Raw genomic sequence first — 23150 nt, 5'->3', positions numbered from 1 at the left:
TGAATCCTGACGAAGATACTAACTTGTCAAACAAGTCAAAACATTGACCTGTGGTGGCCGAGTTTTGGAGCTTGGACTTGGCGAGTTTTGCCATAACTCGCCTGACTCCATATATGAATCCTGACGAAGATACTAACTTGTCAAAGAAGTCAAAACATTGACCTGTGGTGGCCGAGTTTTGGAGCTTGGACTTGGCGAGTTTTGCCATAACTCGCCTGACTCGCGAGTCAGGCGAGTTTTGGTCAAAACTCGCCGAGTCCGAGTCCCGAGTCAGCAAAACTCGCCGAGCTTGGCTCGACTCGCCGACTCGGCGAACTCGCCTGACTCGTGGCGAGTTTGGGAACTCTGATGTATACCATTTGGAATGGGGTGACTTTATGGAAGGAGACGTTTATTCAAGTAGAGCCGTCCTTTCCTTTTAGACTCCATTGCTACCATTTGCTAATAATGACAACATCTTCAATTCACTGATAGGCATGTAACTAATCACTTTTTATTAATTTTCTTTGAGATAAGTGCTGCATCTTATGACTTATTAATCACTTTATGTTTGGCATTTCTTCTTTTAATCAATAATCATTCATACCTGTAATGGTATGATTATAATCTGCTCTCTGTTCCCTTAGGTTGGCAGGAACGGTGCTCTGATACCATATGTAATGTCTCCTAATTGGGTATGCCCTAAGTTTGCCCTAATTCTTGATTTCCAAATGAATAAGTGGATTTAGAGAGTACCTTTCACCTGACTGAAGCCAAGCAGATTAGAAAATCTCTTACTACAATAATCCTAGTAAACAGATTAGTGAGTTCATATCAGAACAGTAGTCAGATTAGTGAGTCCATATCAGTACAGGAAATCATGTTAGAACAGTAAATCTGATTAGTGAATTCATCTCAGATCAGTAAATCAGATTATTATAATCAGTAGCAGAATTATTGATTCAATCATTCAACATTCTAAATGCCTTGGCGGGCTCAACCATAGCAGAGCATGGGAGAATGTGACTTCGATGGGGTGTATTGGATCCTCTACCCTAGGCCCAAGAGTGGATATACCATCCCTCTTGGCCTCATGTGGCCCATGCCATCCAGATGGGGTGGTCTACCCAATGAGGTGCCTCCTTTCTGTTATCCCCTCATCTTGCCAACCTTCTCCTTCTCTCTTTGATTTGTCTCCTTGTATTTATGCACAATGATAGGAGAAAGAGGTTGCAATAGGGTAACCTGTAAACCATCTCCTCTAGGCCCAAGGACCGTACCCTTTGTAAGCCATGGCCTCATGGGACCATCTAGTCCCCTCATAGAGGTGGCATACCTAGAGGAATGCCTCTTCATTGTACCCGTCTTGCAGATCTATTTCCTTCACGGCTGGAAAGACTCAGAAAATATGAAGGAATACAGTAACACACAATTAGCTGCAGAATGCTACTAAATCAGACTGGTATCTATTAGAGTATGTATAATCAATTATGACAGCAGTATATCAAAAATTTTAACAAATAGGCAGATATATAAATACACAATCACGGTGCCTACACAATCATGGTGCCCAATATATATGCATAGAGAACTCATACCACACTGTTTTAGTTAATTTCTCTGCTGTATACTCAATGCCTTATCCAATATATCCAGAGTCAGATCAATTGAACGAATTCCTTCGATTGTATGATTTGAGGTATTGGTGAGTGATAATGTAATGACGCGCTGGTTTGATATATTGCAGAATGGTGATTGAATGAATGCTGATCTGATAGAATGATTTGTTGATTGATTATTTTCTTGGTTGGAATGATGATTGATGAGTGATCCTTGAATGATTTGGAATGATCTCTTTTATACTTCATTGGTGAAAAGGTAACCACCTTTCATTAGACTTGAGTCACCACCCTTCATTAGAATTGAGTCACCACCCTTCATTGCTATCTTTGAGTAATAAATCATTCCCCAAGTTGATCTCCCCTTTTTTTTCTCCTCAAATGAAAACGCTTGAAAGGCAACTTGCCTTTTTATTTACCAATACCCTTTTTTAAATTTCTTACGAAGTGTGCCTCTTCAAAATCAGAGTCTCCATCAGAACTATAACTTGACACACGTTCCTTATCTTTACTTTTCTTCGATGCTTTAAAGGTTTTCTCCCCTTTGGATAAACTATAAAGAACCAGAATTTGTCCTCATCTCATAGGCTGTTAAAATATAATGAAGCTTGTCAACAGTCATCTTGTCAAGATCAGCCATCTCTTCAATTGCTGAAACTTTTGCATCAAATCTCAAAGATAAAGACCTTAAGATTTTCTGAACTACAACATTATCTTCAACCTTTTCGCCTAGGCCCTTAAGAGAGTTATAACTTCATCAATTCGCAAAAAATAAGCAGCAACGTTCTCTTCTTCCCTCATCCTGAGACTTTCAAACTGCATCCTATGAGTTTGAAGTTTGACTTTCTTAACTTTATCATCTCCTTCATATGTATTTTGGAGTTTCTCCCACATGTCATGAGCTGTATCACAATGCATGACTTTCACAATTTTGGTCTCTGATAAACCACATAAGATTGCATTCATAGCTTTTGCATTGCTTTCAAAAGCCCTCTTCCCATCAACATCAGTTGGAAGATCTGAAGGAATTGTGTAACCAAACACCACACTATTCCAAACATCAAAACCAAGAGACATAAGATAAGTTTGCATTCGCACACTCCCGAATGCATAGTTGGAACCATCGAATAAATGTGCTTTGTTTGTAGCAAGTCCTTCAAGAGCATTCATTGTGTGCTATCAGGATCAACCTCCAAGCTTTTAAGGTCTGTTTCCGAAGGTAACCTTGCTTTGATTCTAAGAGGGGTGGAGGGGTGAATCAGTATTTTAAACTTGTAAAACTTGCAACCACACACAATAAACAGCATAAAGAAAGCATGAACACAAGAACACAAAGTTACATGTGGAAAACCCTTTCGGGTAAAAAACCACGACAAACAATAGCTTTCATTCACTGAAATTGGGCACCAACTCAGATTACATAAGTGAGCACCAACTCCAGTCAGCTGAGTCTCCAACCCAAAAATACACTGATATCATGAATTTTGTTTTCACATCAATCTCTACTTTTTCTTCACTTAGCTCCTTCGATTTCACCGACCTACAAAAAATTAAAATTATATACACCAATGATGCCAAGGTACGAAAAAAGATATATATATCAGTCAAACTCAGTCACCCTTCATTAAATATCGGGCATTAGGAAATTTAAATAAAACATATTCAATCATCAAATTGTATTCTCCAAAAACAAAAATGTTCTTTTGAAAACCATAGACCATATATTCACTGCCCAGCAGAAATATATGCACTTAGCTTAGTCGCATCACCCTATTTGAACATGACACCTTTAACTCAATAATATTGCAGAGTCATTGCAAATATCACATAGCCTTCGCTTATCATTTTCAACTCAAAAAATCATTGTCTATACATCCAAAAAAAAAGCTCTGCACTAAATAGCAAAGAAAATTAAGGCAACCATATGCACATACACAACTCCATCAGAAAAGGCTCAGCTCTATATGTTCTGACAAAATCACCCAGCTCCTTCGATTTTCTGTCAAAACTGAAACGGACAATAGGCTTATTCCCACCACATCCACTCTGTATCTGACGTCTCCATTACTATCGACTATTAAGAGCACATCTACGTGTGGCCAAATTTTTTACACACCCGGCTCATTCTGTCTTTTCAAACTTAGAGACCAACTCACATTTCCTTCAGACTTTGTCCTTGATAATACGCACACCTTGTAAACGGCTGGAGTAAATACTTTGTTTTGAAGTATTGATGTTTATGTGTTACAAAACGTGAGCTTAAGAACAGGAAAACTGTTAAACTTACAGCCAACACCAAAAAGAGACACCCACTCTCAATTGAGAGAAGCATCTGAAACCAACAGACTCGCCATAAATTGGAAGAACGAATAAGCAAGACCCACAGAGAACCCGGCCACCTGGGCAGGACCCGGGTGGAACCCAGGGAGAACCCAGGCTGAACCGGGAGAACCAAGGCCCGCTGGTTCCCAAAAGCAGGGCCCACGGGTCATAAAAGTAAAAAAAGTATAACCAAACATGAAAATTATAGGTCAAGAAAGTAAAAAAAGTATAAACAAATTTGAATCAGTTTGAAACTTGAAACTTGAATATTATCTTTTTTGCAAATTATGAATATGATATTACATTTACGATATATGAATATCAGATTATTTATTGGCATTGGCAATTATGGATTTATGATTTATGATTTATCTGTTATCATTTATGTATCATTGTATGGGAAAGTTACATTGTATGTTTCATATTTGTATGTTTGAACTGTGAACATATATATTTGTATGTTTGAACTGTTGACCCGTACCCGTACCCAAGATTTTTTTTTTTGCTGAATCCATGAATCTGTACCCGAATCAGTAACTTAGTTTATATTTGCTACCACATTTAAAACTTCATGGAATCGATCCCTTTAAATATTCAAACAATGACATGGCAAATAATCTTGACTTGGCAAACAAGAAGACAAGTAGGCTGCTTAAGCAGACATCCAACCACCCAAGTAGCTCAAGCATCTCAAGCAGACAACTAGGCAGCTCAATCCAGTTTTCTATTACTTTGAGTAATCCTCTGAGATTTATATGACCTTGAATCATCATCCTTTGACATCAATGACAGCATACTCAACATTATCACCTTCCTTGGGTAGGAGTTTAATAATGCCTTTATTTATATTCCTGCCTAGTGTTCCTTTCTTCAATTCTTCTTTGCAAAAGGAGGAGGATATCATAACTTATCCAAGCAATGTTAACTTTGAGAAAAATTCAATAGGCAATCCATCCTTGCCAGGGGACTTCTCATTATTCAGGGTCATAATGGTTTTTCTGACTTATTCAAGGGAGGTCTCCTTGCTTAAACATTCACTGTCCTCTTTGTCAATCTTTTTGGGGATCATCATTCTGATACCTTCTCTAGCCTGTTTATTTATGTCTTCCAGTCCCTCAGATGTAAAGAGACTTTTGTAGAATTCAAAAAATTGTTCTCTAATCTCATCTTGACAAGTAAATTCCTTCCCTTCATTACAAATTTTATCAATGCTTTCTCTAATATTTTTAAGGTACCTAAAGAAAAACTTAGTAACCCTGTCACCATTGTTCATCCAGTTGAGTCTGGATCTGACTTTCAAACCTTGGATCCTTTATTGCTGAATCCTTCTCAGAGAGTGTTTTGCTTGTATGAGTTGTTCACTTAGAATAGTGTTGTTATGATCTTCCTGAATAGCTTTTTGAGCTTTGAGGAGGCTGTCCTACAACTGATTCTCTGCTCTCCTCCTGTCCATAGCATATTTCTTACCAATAGTTTGGAAGAGAATTTTCCAACCATGGATGTTGCTATCCCACTTTGCAGTTTCACTTGCATCCTTTATTAACCATTTATTTATTTCCCAAAGGGTAAAAATAGCATCTCTACAGTCCTCATTCCTTAGAAGAGTTGTATTCAACAAGAATTGCTCAGATTTCTTCCTACTATTAGAAGAAGTGCTTTTGATCACAGCATTAGCTAAGATAGGATGATGGTCTGAGAGGGTGTAAGGGCATACTCTAATCAGCCCCTCATCTTGGCATGCCAAAAAGCTGAAGAAATCTTTGTCGGCATAAAAATTATCAAGTCTATAGTAGATTCTACTGCATCCTTTTTTGGGCATTAGACCAAGTGAACCAAATATTTGGGTTTTGATTCCTTGTGTCTTCAATGGGGTCAAACATATTAAGCTTTGCCTTCATTCGGTGCCAAAAGTGTTTCTCACTTCCCTTCCAGTCCATGGCAAGACCCCCATTTTTATCTTCTTATTCTCCACCATATTGAAGTCATCCCCCAACAAGCAAGGGACACAGGTTGCATCTATCCTTGTGGTCATTAGGGGCATAGATAGAGCATAAGCCAAATTCCATTTCTCCATTATTAAGAATGGCCCAAGAACATCTGTTACAAGGGGATGATGCACTCCTTTTTTCACATGATTAGCCCATTTATTAGAGATCATCAGGGCAACATCTCCCTTACCTTTGTCATGCTTGGTAACAATTTGAATGGCAAAATCAGTCTAAGGCTGGTCTCAAGAGTGAAACTAGTGGCCTTCACCTCTTGAAACATGATCACATCCTTGTTAGAGTGATTATTCACGAATCTTCTGATGATGTGTTTCGTCTCTGGGGATTCAAGACCCGTTATGTTCCAAGAGATGCATTTAATGCTCATCTTTTTGACTGTTAGGGGTAGTATCACTGCTGTTCATGAGACTATAGAAGCATTTTGGAAGTCTGTGGTCAGACTCCATCCTTTTTGAATTAGGCTCAGTGATAAACAAGCTAGTCTTCTTCCTTTTATTCTCCTTCACCATATTTAATCTTGCCTTTGGCCCTTGGGAGAATCTTACTTCTCTTGTTCCCTTTGTTTTCATTGGAGGCCTTGGGTTGAGGTTTAACTTGTTCTACAGAATTCCCCTTATTTTTACACATACTATTATCCCCCGTAGGATTAGTTTCAATTTCAAAGCTAATTGGATCCAACTCATCCAAAGTTTCTTTAAGATCAACATTGTATCCCTCAATATCTAATCTATCAGAATGAGCAGTTTGGTCGAGATTGCAGGATTGAGGCAATTGGGTTGCCTTCCATCAAGGGGGTTACCATCCTCAGCCAGGTGATTAACCACAACCTCCATGGTGGTGCTAGTGTCTGGGTTGACAAGATAGGGATCATCCTCATGATACTCTGTAATGGTGGGATGCTCTTCATGGGCACATACAGAGTCAATGGGTGTCAAATCCTTAAACCTAGCACCCCCATGAAGCAGGTGAGTAGTCATAGGGTTGAGAATCAGGGCCCCACTGATACAGGGCAGCCTAGCCTCAAATTTTGACACAAGGGTCTTCACCAGAGATCTATTCTCAGGGGTATCTATTGAGGATTCAATGGTAGCATACGCTTTTTTACTTCCAACTTATAAACTATAACAATAAATTCTACTGTTAGGCATATTATCTCTACTATTTTTAGCCTTATTTTGAGCAATATTAGTTTAATCTCATCCAAAACAATTTGTTGAGCATTCCTTGGACCTTCCTTGATGCCATTGGGGTTGAAATTACCACAAGCATATTCGGTAACCATATGAGGGGGTTTTTCACAAGACTTAGTGAGGATTGAAAAAGGGTTTGGGGTGGAGAATTCAACTGAGCTAATAGTAGGGCAAGGATTGAAGATGGTCTCAGACTCTCAACAACTTCCTGAACAACAGGGTCAAGGCTAGGGGCAGCAGGCTTGGGGAACATAGAGGGGGCACATTCGGAGCACAGGTCCTAGGGGAACTAGGGTTTTCACCTCGTAGGAGCACTCAAAGGAGGTTGGACTTATGTAATATTATCCTTCTATGGTTTCACCGGATAAGAACCCATTTTTGTCTTAATAATGGGACTATTCTTTCTAACATGTCCTTTTCTCCTGCATAAGAAGCAAGCATTTAATCCCCTGAGGGTTTCAATACGGCAACAATGTGTATGTGTGCCCAACTCAATGTTAAGCTGATCAGGGATGTCGACACCAGGGGCTAGGGAAACCAAAACCCTAGCATCCATGTGGGGCAAGGTGCTCCTGGTTTCCTCAACCCTAAGTGTGTTACCAAAAGGAGCCACTAATTGAGGTAAAAAGGCCCAAAGCACAGGAGGGACATCCTTAACAGTTTGCCATTGAGGGCTTGACAGGGCTAAAACTTCTTCCCCAATGGCATTTGGGGACTAGGCAATGGCACGAAGTGAACAGTTACCCACTGTCCAAAACTGCTTTTTGATAACATTAGCTTGCATTTCATGAGATTTAAAGAGGAAAATAAATAAATCCTTCTGAATTATTTGACAGAAGCTAACCATAATCCCTAACCTTTTGTTCCACACATTAGAAACCCGATCATCTAGGAATTTTCTAGATGGAATCTTCGAAGAGTCCAAGGCAGCAAAGAAAACAGCAGTGTTCTTTAATCTATTAGATTCAAAAGCAGTTGCTTCAGCCATTTCACTGTTAGGGCAAATGGTGAGGCATTTAACCAGAGGAGAGGGATGCTTACCTTGTTCTCCTTCTCCTCCATCGCCCTTTTGCCCTTGTCCATGTCTATCTTCATGTACCATGACAAATTTTGCAGCAGATACGTTAGGGTTTTCCCTACCAGTAATGGCTTCATGAAAGGACTTAGACTTGGTCAGTCTGACTCCACCTTGTTATCATTCCCTCCTCTAGGATTGTCTGGAGGCTTGATTGCATCCTCCATGGTCCACGATCAAATATGTCTGCTTCAAATTGGAATTATAGAACGCTCATCTATTCTTTCTTGTGTATCCTGAAGAGTTTATCTTTCTTTAATCTGTGTGTATTATTACAAATTAGTATCAGATAGGGATCAATTGCTGAAATCATTCATAAAGTGATGAAAACTTGTTTCACAATTTTTTTTTTAATATTCTCATCCATGTGTCTTACTGGCCAAATGAAGGATAAAGAAGGAATCCAAGGTGACCATAAAAGCACAATGCCACATGACATGATCTATTTTTCTTTATCATAGGTCTAGAATTGATGCTTTTGTGAAGATCTTTCTTTTGTCTCTGTGAAGTATTACAAACTAGTTTTGCAAAATTCTTTTAATACCCTCATGTGTTTCACCAACAAATTGAAGGATAAAGAGAGAATCCAAGGGGACTATTAAAGCACCATGCCACATGACATGATCTATTTTGCTTTAGCATAGGTCCAGATTTGATGCTTTCATGAAGGTCTTTTATTTTCTGGCTCATATTTATAAGTTACTGGTGTCAATGTTGTGGCAAAAGTGGGTACATGATAGACTTGTATTTAAATGTATCTTAAATTCATGTTCTGGGTAGCACTGTATTCTTATTTTTTGTATAATTTCTGGAGATGACATGTATATTATGATTTTGCCATTTTAAATTTATTTCTTGGAGCTGAACTTACTGTAATTTGTATTATATTCTAATCCCAGATTCTCCGAAGGCACAAGCTGCTGCTCAGACATTGTATGACATGGCTCACTGTTTAACTCATCAGAAGAAAAATGATCAAAACAGTGCAAAGCATAAAAGTAAGGATCTGGTTTCCTGGCCTGGAGCATTATCACAAAGAACTGCAAAGGCCCACAAGTCTATAAATTCAATGGGCAAGTATTCAAATTCCAAATGTCCAGAAAAGGTGGAGATGGAAGAAATCAAAACTGGAAGGGGAGATCTAACAATCCATAACAATTGCTTGCCCCTTGAAAGGAGAAAATGTCTTAATCAGGTTAATGATACTTCAACAACTGTGAAACATTCAGCATCCAAAACAGGTAAATTACAGGGCAGGATGATGAATGTCTCAAAGCATATAGATGAGGTTGGAATTTCTCGTGATACTACAATGCTGATGGAAGGTAGGATATTCCGTGAACAAGCAGGAGAAAGCACTGGAGATTTAGGAAAAGGGATGGCTTCACTAATGACAACAGCATCACAAGAAACACCATTGAAAAATATTTTAACAGAAACTCACGCTCGAACAGTTAGAAGAACAATCCCTTTAACAGCTCAAAAGAGTAGGACATTGGGTAGGTCGAATTTTTCTCTTGGACATTTTAGTCCAAGAGGAAAAAGAGGGGCTAATTTTGGGCCTCATCAATCAAATATCAAGTGCAGAAGTTTTCGTCTAATGGGTTCATCATCCAGCATACAGAATAATGATTTTAACACTACTCCAAAACATAGGAAGTCATTGTCGTCACAACAAGGGACTAGAAGTAGGGATTCAACTAGGGAAAAATTCAACAAGCTTTGAGTTTCCAACACTCTAGATTTATATTTCTCAGAGCCTTGGCATTTCTATATCCCAAGTGTTGGAGCTCTTCTAACGGCAGGTATTTTCTTACACACAGAATCCCTTTTAAGTCCCAAATTTTTACAATGGAATTGTAATGTAATGCTCTTTATCAAAAGTTGACACATGTTCTACCTCATTTGATAATATATTCTTGTAAGCTAGAGGGTGGTTACTTTAAGATCCACTAAGTATAATATGTCAATCATTGTAATTTACTGATTTCACTATAATTAGTCACATTACTTTGTGCAGCATGTTCCAGTCAACCCTGGATTTAAGGCACCAGTGGGAAAATTCATTGGTTTGTGTTTTGATGTCCTTTGTATATCTCATAAGAGGATAAGTGTAACGCATCTGTTGGTGAAACTGTAGAGTGTTTGGAAGCTTCTTCTTTTCTCCTTCATGGTAAAGTCTCTCATTCTTGATGTTAATCTTGCTGTATGATATTCAATTTTTTTCCCTGCAGGAGCCTTTTTTGGCAAGTGCTGGCCCAGATGTGAAGTAAGCATACCTGGTAAACAAACTATACCACATCAACAGTGCAAATCTATGTATATTAGCGTATAGAGCAAATGTGCACTGTCAATGTGGTGCAGTTTGTTGACCAGATATCCTAACCCACTAGGATACTATATCTGATGTGCATTTGCCTTGTGAAAGCTTGAAAACTTATGAATAATTAACTTTTAGCATTGCAAAATGTACACCGGGTGTAATTTGTATCTTAATCATTTCCAATGAAAATATGTATCTCACATTTATTTCAATGAAAAACAGGGCTAATTTTTTATCATAAGGGGTTAATTTAATTTTTGGATTGACAAGGTTTAAACATTGAAAACAAAGGAAATATCAGATCTTGAATAATATTCAGCTTATAAATCATCCAGTCATTTCACAGAAACTCACAGGGGTGTACGATGCAGAGTGTGGAGACAACAGGTTGAGTAATGGACTTGAAAACGAATTATTCCTTGAGTGGGCAAGCTGTCTGCAGAGGAAATTGTGTATCATGTTATTATTAGTTAGCAAAAATATCATGTTTTGTAAACTTGTCCCTGCTTTATGAGGTCTGCCTTGCGCTTTGAGTACCTTGGTGTTGTGTTCTGGCTTGTGATTTGAGTGTCTTGGCATTGTGTATAAGGTGTGTGCTGGATCTCATTCATGTTCACCAACATGAAGTGTCTGTCTACAGCCATTCTTAATTGAGGGGGACCGATTTTGTTAAATTATGTTATTGGTTACTCAAGAACCAGTCGTACCATTTTTATTTTTTTTGTTGTTGAACTCAGTTTGTATGCAATGCTTTATGTTTGTTGTGAATGGTTAAGAAGCTATACAAATCACTGACTTGTTTTTAGAAATCCATGAATAAATAAACCATCCCTTAGCTAATGAGATGGGTGTCCTATGCATGGCTACTAGGGCCCAAAGTAGGCCAAGAAAATTTGAACTGAACAACCAAATCAGACGAGGAACATTAAAGATTCTACTAAAGATATGCATCAGATGTTCTTGATTAGAAAAATATAGAGGGTCTATGTTTATGGGTTTCCTAGGGAAGCACTAGAATTGAAATTTGATAGATATGGTTATAGTGCCTTTGTAATTCTTGATTTGTATGCATCTTATGACTTTTTTTTTTCAGTTTGAAGCATTTTACATGTTAGTGTGTGTTATAATTAAGGTTGATATAAATTCAGATGGGTTTGATGGTGCTTGTGTGTGGCGTCCTTTCAACATCTTTTGATATTGATGTGATGAGGCTTAGGGGTTATCAGACACCGTTTAATGCTTTAATAGATTAAAATGCTTGATATGTGTACACCAGAGAGATTTTACCTTGTAAAATGGGTATCATTAGACGGAAAATACCACACTTCCAACTTGAAGTTTCACAAATTACATGATGGAATTCCACCCTTTTAGTTAAATAAGACGTGATGTTTGTGAACCTGCTAATGGGTTAGCTATTAAAAATATACATTGGTCTAAGGTAATATAACAGCTGCCAACCCTCTCCCATTTCTTTACCTCCCCCTCGAAGTTAATTTTTAATAGAGCTTTCTAATGGCAATAGTGGCACTAGATTAATAATCTGTAATGAAAAAGGTGGAATTCTGAGCGCATCATCTGCTTTTATCACAAGAAGCACAAAAAATTATGTTGAGGATATAAAAGTCACAAAGAGACTTGAGATAGTAGTTGATGGAGGGAACAAGAGTTTTGAAGTAGTAGGCAGCTCGAAATAATAATTCAATTAATGAGGAAAGACAAGATGTCAAGCTGGTTTAACTAAAGAGATTCTAATAGGACCCAGCTTTCCAATTTCATTTCTTTCAATGACTGCTGTGAAGAGGGCAACTAACTACAGATATTGTTGCGTAAATGATAATTATCAAGCACTAGTAACACATAGCTTAACTTTATATGTGGGTTTGAAGGGCGCTCAATACCTAGTTTGTATAGATATTGCTAAGAATATCACGTTTTATTATGAATTTACCCCAAACCAAAAGGAGTAAAATGAGATAAGGTATAGGTGATGATGTGTATCATTTTTCAAGTTTTATCAAAATTTACTCATTAGATTTTCACCCTCGAGGATCTTGGCAAAGCACATGATAAATATAACATGAAGATTAATGACGAGTGAGGGATGTCTTGCATGTATGGATGGCACCGAACCTACTCTTATTAAATCCTCTCATTTTATCATCAATAACATTGTATTTCCACTTCCCTTAACTCATGGCTTGCTTTGCATCATTTGACCATGATAGTGAAGGGGAAGAACTTACTTCCAAAGGCAATTACCAACATGAGACTTGAGGTTGTTTCATAGAAAGACCATGAAATTCTGGATTGCTAAGAGTTGTACTAGGCCATACATGTATTTGGAGGATGTTATCATTAAAGGATATAAAACTAATAATGAAAATTGAAACAATACACAATAGACAGAGAAATCAAACTTAAATTATTTCATTATATTTGTTCTCCAGTACATTATCGATATATAGAGGAAATAATATAAGTGAAATCTACTACTGCTTATAAACAAATAACTAATTAGATCCGTAATGTTCATTATCCTTCATTCTCCCCCATAATGAACATTATGGGTGAAAAATTGAATATAAAACCAATAATGAAAATTGAAACAATTCACATTAGACAGAGAATATCAAACTTAAATTATTTCATTGTATTTGTTCTCCGATACATTGTCAATATATAGAGGAAATAATGTAACTGAAATCTACAACTGCTTATTAACAAATAACCATTTACATCCGTAAATACATTGTCAATATATAGAGAGGAAATAATATAATTGAAATCTACGACTGCTTATTAACAAATAACTAATTACATCCGTAATGTTCATTATCCTTAGAGCATGAACTGCAAGAACTCTATCGTAGCAGAATTACTATAAGGCTTACCCTCCTTAGCAAATAAGTTTCTTCATTGGGTGGAGAGAAGAATTCTATGTTGAATGGAGACAGCATCACGCAAAAAAGCCTTGGGCATTGGAAAAAAGATAACTGGCGGTGAAGGCAACGATAGTGATGGGGAAGAAGGCTTGACAGTTCTTAAAGTAGAAGGAAGTCTACTTTAGGGCATCTCTTACAAGTGTCACCCCAGACCATGACATATTTATTCTTGAAATGTATAGAGTATAATCAAACTAAATTAATAATAATTAGCTGCATATTTTATTTCGTCAACCCCGCTCCTATGCCCTTCCCCTCATATGATATAACACTATATCAAACTCATTTTTTACAAAATAAGAGTTGTCTTATAGTTGCTCATTGATATAAAATGATGTTGATTTTTACCACTTGTGTGAATCATAATAATAGACTAAAGTTTTATGCACATTATAACTACTTTTTAGACAATTTTACAACATTATGTCTACATTATGACTTACACACTTACACATACATATACATATATGAAAAGAGATACATAATGTATACAAACACATACATCACATATATAAATAATTCTACAATGTTGTCTCTACACTAAATCTAATTACACACATACATACATACGTGTGCGCGTGTGCACACACACATGTACGTACATACCTAAATGCACATACACACGTGAACACACACACACACACACACACACACATACGAACATGTATACATATTTGTATATAAACACACACAAACACACACACATACACATACATATAAAGAAACATACACACACGTACACACATGTGCATACATATATACAAACATATATACGTTGAAGAGAGTCTTTTACCTCTTTGTTGATAAAAAAATATATTTCTCACTTGTGTCCACCTTGGTTTCATGTATGTGAACTTAGGCTCATCCTTGTAGAGAACTTGCTTAACAATATAACAATATAATGATCATAAAACCAAGGGCTAAAAGATATTTTCCTACTGGGTCACTTTCCTTCATACTCCTTAGTTGAAGTGCTACTTGAATACATCTATTATGACGTGGTATATGGGGGTGTAGGATATGCAAAATATAGAGCACACATTTGACAAATCTCCCACTTGGTGAATGCATTGTATAGGGGGCCATGCATAAATAAATTATCTACTAATAACTTTTTGTTTGTAACTATATTTATAATAAAATTACTTTGTGCATCAATATGCATTATCCAATCATGATATGCAGTGTTCTTTGTCAACCAAATTGCACTTGAATTATTGTAGTGTATTTTTACAACTTTTTGTAAGAAACCCATTTTAACACATCCTCTATAACCATATAATTTTCTTGCATGTATGAGTGGTTTTCATGTACTTAGCTTCTATAGTTGAAAGTGTGACAATTACCAACCTCTTGCTCCTACTTTATGGACAATTGAAAGTGTGACAATTACCAACCTCTTGCTCCTACTTTATGGACAATATGTTATCAAGTATAGATTCTGATATACAGTAGATTTCAAATAACAAGGAGGAACTATGAAATTAGGGTAATACTTCTACACCAATTGACAGTATGTATGCTTAAAGTTCCCATTTCCTGGGTAATTTGTGATCAAGTATAGGTTGTGATATACATTGGTTAAAGGAACTTAAAGTACCATTGTTAATAGATTTTCACAATTCTGAAATTAGGGTTATTGTTAGAAATTAGGATCTAAGGATACTAATCATTATAAACAAGATTATAAAGTAAATGAAATATGAAACATACATGCAAAATGTACACATTACACAAGATATACATGGGGAAAACCCTTTCGGGTAAAAAACCCCATAAAGCATCATTTAATTAAAAAACTTACAAATATAGTCTATAATAAAATAGACATGAACCTGGGGATACTCCTCCAATACTTCCACATGGGCAATAATACCTCATATGCATAGTGATACAACTCACCATAAAGCTCCAAATTCACACACCTCTCAAATGAGAGAGAACCTCCTTAAATATAGGAGGAAGGGTGACTTCACTAGTCACACATTTTCAATAACTCCCACTCATAAATAATTAATAATCTAATAGTTACTGGATTATAATTATTTCAAATGGGATATGCTTATAAAGCATATAATATATAAGGTTTTATAACCTTATATTAGAACATTATATATAAATGTTATAAGGATGTGCTCCCTAATAACATTATGTTCTAACACTCCCCTTTAATGTTAATAGGGGATCACATGTCAATTTCCATAGAAGAAAAAATGAAGCACCCCAGTAACGTAGGTCTTTTTTGACAGTGATAAATAGGGACACAAATATATGCCAACATGAAGGTCATGCATTCCAGACTACATGAAAGTCATCTTGTCACAATTTATAATCCCAGTGTTTTAAAAATGATGCTATGAGGTCTTAAAAATTTATATTGGAGCCGCGGTCCCATCAAATTAGCCTCTCCCCAGGTTCATTACATAGTGCCCATAGGTCTTAATACAATGCTTTTACAAGTGGAAGATTTACAAGGAGAAGAATTTACAATATGTCCGTAGGACTTAAAAAAATAAAGGATTTAGCCACTAGGTGTTGTCATTGACATGCACACTCCCCCTCAATGGCATCACCTAAGGCCAAACATTATTTGAATTTAGAGCATATAATGCCTAAAGGTCTTATGCCTATTAGGTCTTAAATCTAGGATTTAGCCACTAGGTGGTGTCATGCACACTCCCCCTTAATGGCATCACCTCAAAGCCAACCACTGCATAGAGGATTTCAAAGTGATGGCTAAAATTATAATATATAGTATGTACTCATGATCTTCGAAGTGTCTTTATTATAGAATAATTTCACTTGAGTGAGGTGCCCATGATCTTCAAGGTGCCTTTATTATAGAATGCTTTCATTTGAGTGAGGTGCCCATCATTTTCAAGGTGCCCTTATTATAGAATGCTTTCACCCGAGTGAGGTGCCCATGATCTTTAATGTTCATTTTGATCTTTAGAAATGATATTTTCTAGAAAGAGTAAAGTAACTTCAAGTAATATGGTACTTTCATATGTATCCAAATGGAACTCTTCCATAAATCTTCAAGGCCATATTGATTCTTCATATTTTGTCCATTTGATTCAAAGACACATAGAAGACAGTCTTCTTATTAAAGTATTGCACCATCCATGTAATAGCACTTGCACCATATGTTTTGAAGGCATAACCTCGCCATAGAAGAAACAATATAGTTAGTAACATAGTAATCAATTAAATTAATTTTTGGTGCAAAGAAAGAACATAATAGTATGCATTTTCCATTTGCCAAAGGTCATATAATATTCCTCATAAATGTAAAATATAGTCCAATAATTGGTAGCAAGGAGATCAATGTATATTTTCATGAGAATAAGCATGAATAACTAGTTGTCTTGTTTAAGATACAAAATAGACATGCTACTACATATAGTAATGATCCATATAAAATTTTAGGCAATGGGTGAGCTATCCTTTCCAGGTTTGCTCCCCAGACAGTTTATAAGGGCGATAGCCACCCATTATAAATAGGATGATTGAAAAAGGAATGGATCAAATATAGAATAGAATAACAAATAACTTGGATCTCCAAAAGAGGATACTAATGAGAAATTTTTAAATTTACATATGCATTATTAATAGCCTTTATATTTCATAGGTAAATATTTTATCCTCTATCTATAGATGATCATGTGATAATTTGATAGTAAATCATTCGTACATCAAACGTAGTACAAGTAGGAATATCCTCAATGTTAATATAATGCATATCCTTCATCAAATACTAAAAAAAATTAAGATAATTTATGATGTTCCTTCTTTTATTCCTACTAGTTCGTATGTGACATTTTAAATGCAACATAAGCACTAATATAGTTAATAATAAGTAATTTGGAAGGGCCACTTGAAAGGCATGTGACACATTGAAGTAAAGTTAGTTGATCAAAGATTCAAAAATAATTCCATGGGTCTTAAATATATATGAAGACTTGATTTTTTTTTAAAGTATTGAAAGTAAATGGGAAATGTTATAAATAAACAAATTTCATTATAATGACAATGGATAGCAAAAAATTACCCTATCAAAATGTAGTTTAAGATATTCTCATAATAATTTCATGCCAATTAAAATGACAAAAGGACCCCAAGAATATGGTTTGCTTCTAGATATTATCATGCCAACTTAGAAGGGGTGTAGATTTTGATATATCTTTATTTTGATAGACCTAATTCAATATCTTCTATAAAAAACTCAAGAAATCTTGAAAGAGAGGAGGGCATTATTGAACATGAGGTTGAAACTTTCATTTAGAATTGTTATGAAATTAATCTCATATTAAAAAAAATAATGTAGATTATACTCCACAATCTTAAAATCTCTTCAAAGATATCATCTTTATGAAATTAAAAGTGGTTATATGAGAACAATGATCCATCATAAACTCTAAAATGCATTATTGGTCAGACACTTAGATGTGACGTAGAAAAAAAAATTCTACAAATTTCACCTAGCATCACACTAAGTTGCATTATCTATTTCATGGAGAAATGACTTGAATTTGGTTTCATATGTGAGATGTAACTGCAAGAAGGCTACTGAGCATGAAGGAAAATTTTCAAGTGGAAGTAATACATTAATAAATATAGTTTAATCAAAATTGAATATATTTCATTCTAATATTCGACTTAAAGTTTTAAGGCTAGTTTGGAAAAGTAGTACTTATCTTGATAGATTCTCTGATTTGAGATATATGTTTCTATATTGTAAACATCCCCTTAGACCATGGTTGATATCTAACAATTAGTGGAGAATGGATAAAAAACACAAATAATTTTCTGAAACAAAAATCTTCAATCTTCAACATGTTGTTGACTCCTCTTAGACCATCATTGACCTTTTGTTAATGTTGATTGTTCAAATCACAATCAATAAACTGCAAGGCTTAGGTGAGGCTAAAATAAAAAACACAACCAATATTTCAAAGTCTCCCAAATGAATCAATTTCATTCCCTTAAAAAAAACAACTATAATGATGAAATCTTCAAACTCTTTTCTAATTGCTGCAAACTTTGTTTTAAGATTCTTTTATTATAAGAATCTAAATAACTATTGTGTGGAGCCCACAAAGCACCTTGACAAGCTTATTCTAATACTAATAAATCTGAATTTTCTATTGAAATCCCCTTACTATAATTCTGATATCTATATCAGACCAGATGGTATTCCTAATTCCCTCCTTTCCTGAATCGATACTTGTGCTTAGACTTGTTAACAGAAGATATGCCAAATATCTACTAATGTTTCAGATTCAATTCTACAATATGGTATAGGTATGTCTGTTACGGGGATATGAAATATGTTATGAATGTAATATTTGCATCAAATGTTATGAATGTAATATTCCCATCACTAATAGTGATAGACAATGATAGTATGTCTGACATGAACAATATAAAGTATCCAAATAATATGTATTACCGGCAGTGGAGCGTTTGCTATGTCGCAAAGGACAATGCGATTTGATTTGATTTGGGAAAACAGGTTGCATAAATGAGCAATACAACGTCACGCCCTGTTGCACTCTTTATCATCAGATTTCACTCTTTCTACGGTAAGCAATTCATTTATTTGGATATTCCTGAGCTACTGGCAGATATATTTTTTTAAATATAGTTTGATGATATATTTTGTACAATGTCACACTGTATGATTAGTTTTACTTATTTCAGCTTTGCATCGTGCTGGTGCTTACACCCATTTCATGGAGGAGGAGGATTACGAAATGCTGGAGTGGTTTAAAATATTCAAGGAAAAAAGTTCTTTTCATGTCTTTTTTAAAGAGTGTAATCTAAACATGGAGATATAATTTGCTTTTGTGTATCAACAAGATTATGTTTTGTATCCCTTCAAAAACACGTCCTTTTGAAAATCAATCATATGTTGAATGGTGAATGGTGACGTATCTAATGAAAGACAACTTCTTACACATTTTGTGTAGTCTATAAACAATTCAGTCATATGTACTTATTGTATAGCCACGCTGAAGGTCCTCCATGACCACTTTATGGATTATAATAGTATCAATATAGTCATAAAATATTGTTAATGGTCGCAAGATTATGTGATGTTTTAACAAATTCAAATGGTATTTATTTATTTATTTTTAATAAATCAATTCTTAAAGAAGATAATTTTTGGAAATAATTGAATGGTCATTCTTTAGAAAATTAAGAAATTATTGTTATAAGAATATAATTTTGGTTAGCATTCAATTTTATTCTTTCTTGAAGAATTTAGATATAAAATGACATCGTGATGATTGAGATTGTTGAAACTTTTCTTAGCATATATTATAGATGAGTACCGATTTTTTATTTTAAGATGCAAGCTAAAATATTAGCCTTTTTTGTTTTTCGGAAATGGTGTCCTTGTAATCATGTTGCTCAACTAATGTAATATATGATATATTTCTTCCTCAAAAAATAGATTAGCAATGAACAGTTATGTCACTAAGATTTGTTGATTTAAAGAAATTAAAGTGAATGATAATAAGAATGAAATTTGATGATTTTTAATGTAATAATGGAGAAAGAACATTCAATTCATGTGAGAGGAGGGAAACCAAGGTCACGACTTATGACTTTTAAGAACATTATTTGACATTTTAATAAGGGATAATAATGTATTAAAAGAAGCATAACTTTCTATAGATTTGGCACTCAAAGGTTTTGATAATAAAGTTATTTTATAAGAGAACAATTCTTGATTTAGTTAGAATGTAAAATCATAACCACCTAATAATTATCTATATGCATTATAGATATTTAGAAAAAGAATTGAAATATTCTTGAAAATATCACTTATGAAAAAATAATAGTTAGAATTTCCTTACTTGGCCTTGATAAATTGATTTAAAAAAAATAGATAAATAAGACCTTGCACATGTGTTGATTCAACATAAATAAGAATTCCATCAAGTTGAACACATCTTTTAGTATAACCTGTAAAAATGATTAGTATAGCCTAACCTGCTCTGATACCATGTTAGAAATTAGGATCTAAGGATACTAATCATTATAAACAAGATTATAAAGTAAATGAAATATGAAACATACATGCAAAATGTACACATTACACAAGATATACATGGGGAAAACCCTTTCGGGTAAAAAACCCCATAAAACATCATTTAATTAAAACACTTACAAATATAGTCTATAATAAAATAGACATGAACCTGGGAATACTCCTTCAATACTTCCACATGGCCAATAATACCTCATATGCATAGTGATACAACTCACCATAAATCTCCAATTTCACACACCTCTCAAATGAGAGAGAACCTCCTTAAATATACGAGGAAGGGTGACTTCACTAGTCACACCTTTTCAATAACCCCCACTCATAAATAATTAATAATCTAATAGTTACTGGATTATAATTATTTCAAATAGGATATGCTTATAAAGCATATAATATATAAGGTTTTATAACCTTATATTAGAACATTATATATAAATGTTATAAGGATGTGCTCCCTAATAACATTATGTTCTAACAGTTATACTTTGGCACCAATTGAGATCAAAGATGCTACTGTGAGATTTTAAAACTTCTAAAACTAATCTTACCAAACTTCCACCACACTTAGAACATTTCATTTGTCAAAACTATATTTATCTAATGTATTTAACAAATTAAAAAAGTAGGGTTTTATTTCACAATAAGAAATTCATCGAATTCCCAAAAAGGAGTGAAAATCAAACAAACCTTAACTTACTTTATTATTACTGTGGAAACAATGATGCCCCATGAGATAACCCATTTGATTGAATTTAAATTTAAGGCAAATTTAGGGAATGTTTGTAGTTATCTCAAATCGTTTAGGTACAATTGTTAGCTATAATTCTCTAAATGTGTAGGATTACAAAAATCTTTATAACATTATTAAAATGGATCACAATCTTAAGAAATGAGCAGAGCAATGGATGCACACACTTGGTATATAGAGAGGGTGAGATATAAATAGAGGATGAGATATAAATAGAGGGTGAGATAGAGTGACACATGTGCGTGTAATCATATTGTAACATCTCATTCTACTTAACATAGAAAAGTAAATGAATTTCAATTTAATGTAAACACATGATTGAGATTACCCATATGAAATTTTTCTAACTTTCAAGATAACTTTTTGAAACACACATCAATGTGATTCATTGCATTGCATAATAAACATTGAAATAGTTATGAATTTCTCAACAAGAATTAAAGATTTCCTTTCAATTAATAACATACTTTAATTTTCAACAAATGAAATAACATAACAAGTGATACAGTGTAGAATCTACTATTGATTTGTATCTCAAGCCTCAATGCGTATCTATGATAGGGAGAGCATCACTCGAGTGCTTTTCCTCCAACCACAAGTTGATGGTCCCCCACACACCTTCCAACTATAGACGTCTTTCTAACTATGCATGACCATTTGACTGGACTCTGCAAGTAGAATATGATAAACCAACTAGACACAAGCAAACATTTGTGTAACTTTGGCCAAACATTCATGTAATATCACTTATGATCAAGTAGCACAATCAAACGTTCACACACCCTTACTTAACTTGGGTACTATAAGCATCCTACAGATTGAAATTCATGACTCAAAAACAAATTAAGATTTGACATGGAACCTCTAGTCACGCATACTCGCATCCACTGACTCTAACAACTACTTCTAGTTCTCATGACATAAAGATAAACAAATATTTTATAAAAAAGAGGGCCTCAACTCACATCAACATAACTTGCAATCTGGATAAGAACACGTCAATACTATCACCCTTCACATACTCATGACTTGATGAATTATAATGCACCTAGTGAGGATAAAAGACGTACTGTTTTTACCAAACAACTTATCGGATATTCTTATTGATTGATTTTCAACTAGTCTATAACATGATTTTAGCTTAATATGATTCATACAAAGTTCACAACCATCCAGAAACCGAAGGTTTATAACATGTATTATTCTTTATTAAGAATGATACTTGAATACTGTATAACTTGTGTTCACTGTCCTCTTTGGTGTTAAATCAGTTTCCATTTTTTCCCATTCATAATCCACTAAATAAGAATTAATAGAATTCCATATGCTCGAATGCATAATAAAGAACATCCCTTGCTCTTATATGTAAACATGCGGGCTTATGAGGAGTTGTGTTTTTATGCTCTTACCATGATAAGGTTTTAACATTACTCATCTTCAAAAGACTGAGTGATAGAACAGAACTTCCCTTCCTCTTATATGTAAACATGCGGGCTTATAAAGACCATACTGCAGTTCTAAATAGAACCTATAATAAAGACATGACTATCTCAAAATAAATCTGCATTTTATGAAGAGTCTTTATACATTTGCATGCATGTACACTACTTGTATATGCAAGCATGAGTATATGACTACTCATAGGCTTATTTTCTGAACAAGTTTGATCTGAAAATTCATTACAAAATAAATAATTACTCCTTTGTTTGTGAGGGTACATTCCTATGCTTCTAGTCTACGTCATAATAACAAAACCATAGCCAAGATTCTGTATTTGGATCATATAAACAAGAAGAATGCAACTACACTCTTTTTACATATAATGGAGAGAAAATAAATCGTTAAAGTAATTAAAAAACTACTGTTGAAAATAGAGAAAGATA

The 23150-nt window shown here is 34.7% G+C and overlaps 1 protein-coding gene across 1 annotated transcript in view; it reads left to right on the top strand.

Moving 5' to 3' along the window:
* Nucleotides 1-10749, top strand: part of LOC131078422 (uncharacterized) — a 100442-nt gene extending 89693 nt beyond the window's left edge. The window contains exons 9-10 of the mRNA XM_059208788.1: nt 9091-9996; nt 10212-10749. Of these exons, the coding sequence (XP_059064771.1) occupies nt 9091-9917 (827 nt within the window). The 3' untranslated portion in view covers nt 9918-9996; nt 10212-10749. The remainder of the gene's footprint in view (nt 1-9090; nt 9997-10211) is intronic.
* The last annotated feature ends 12401 nt before the right edge of the window (nt 10750-23150 follow it).

This window comes from Cryptomeria japonica, chromosome 7, assembly GCF_030272615.1.
Source record: "Cryptomeria japonica chromosome 7, Sugi_1.0, whole genome shotgun sequence".
In the NCBI taxonomy this organism is placed as follows: Eukaryota; Viridiplantae; Streptophyta; class Pinopsida; order Cupressales; family Cupressaceae; genus Cryptomeria; species Cryptomeria japonica.
This window is presented reverse-complemented; position numbering and strand designations above follow the sequence as displayed.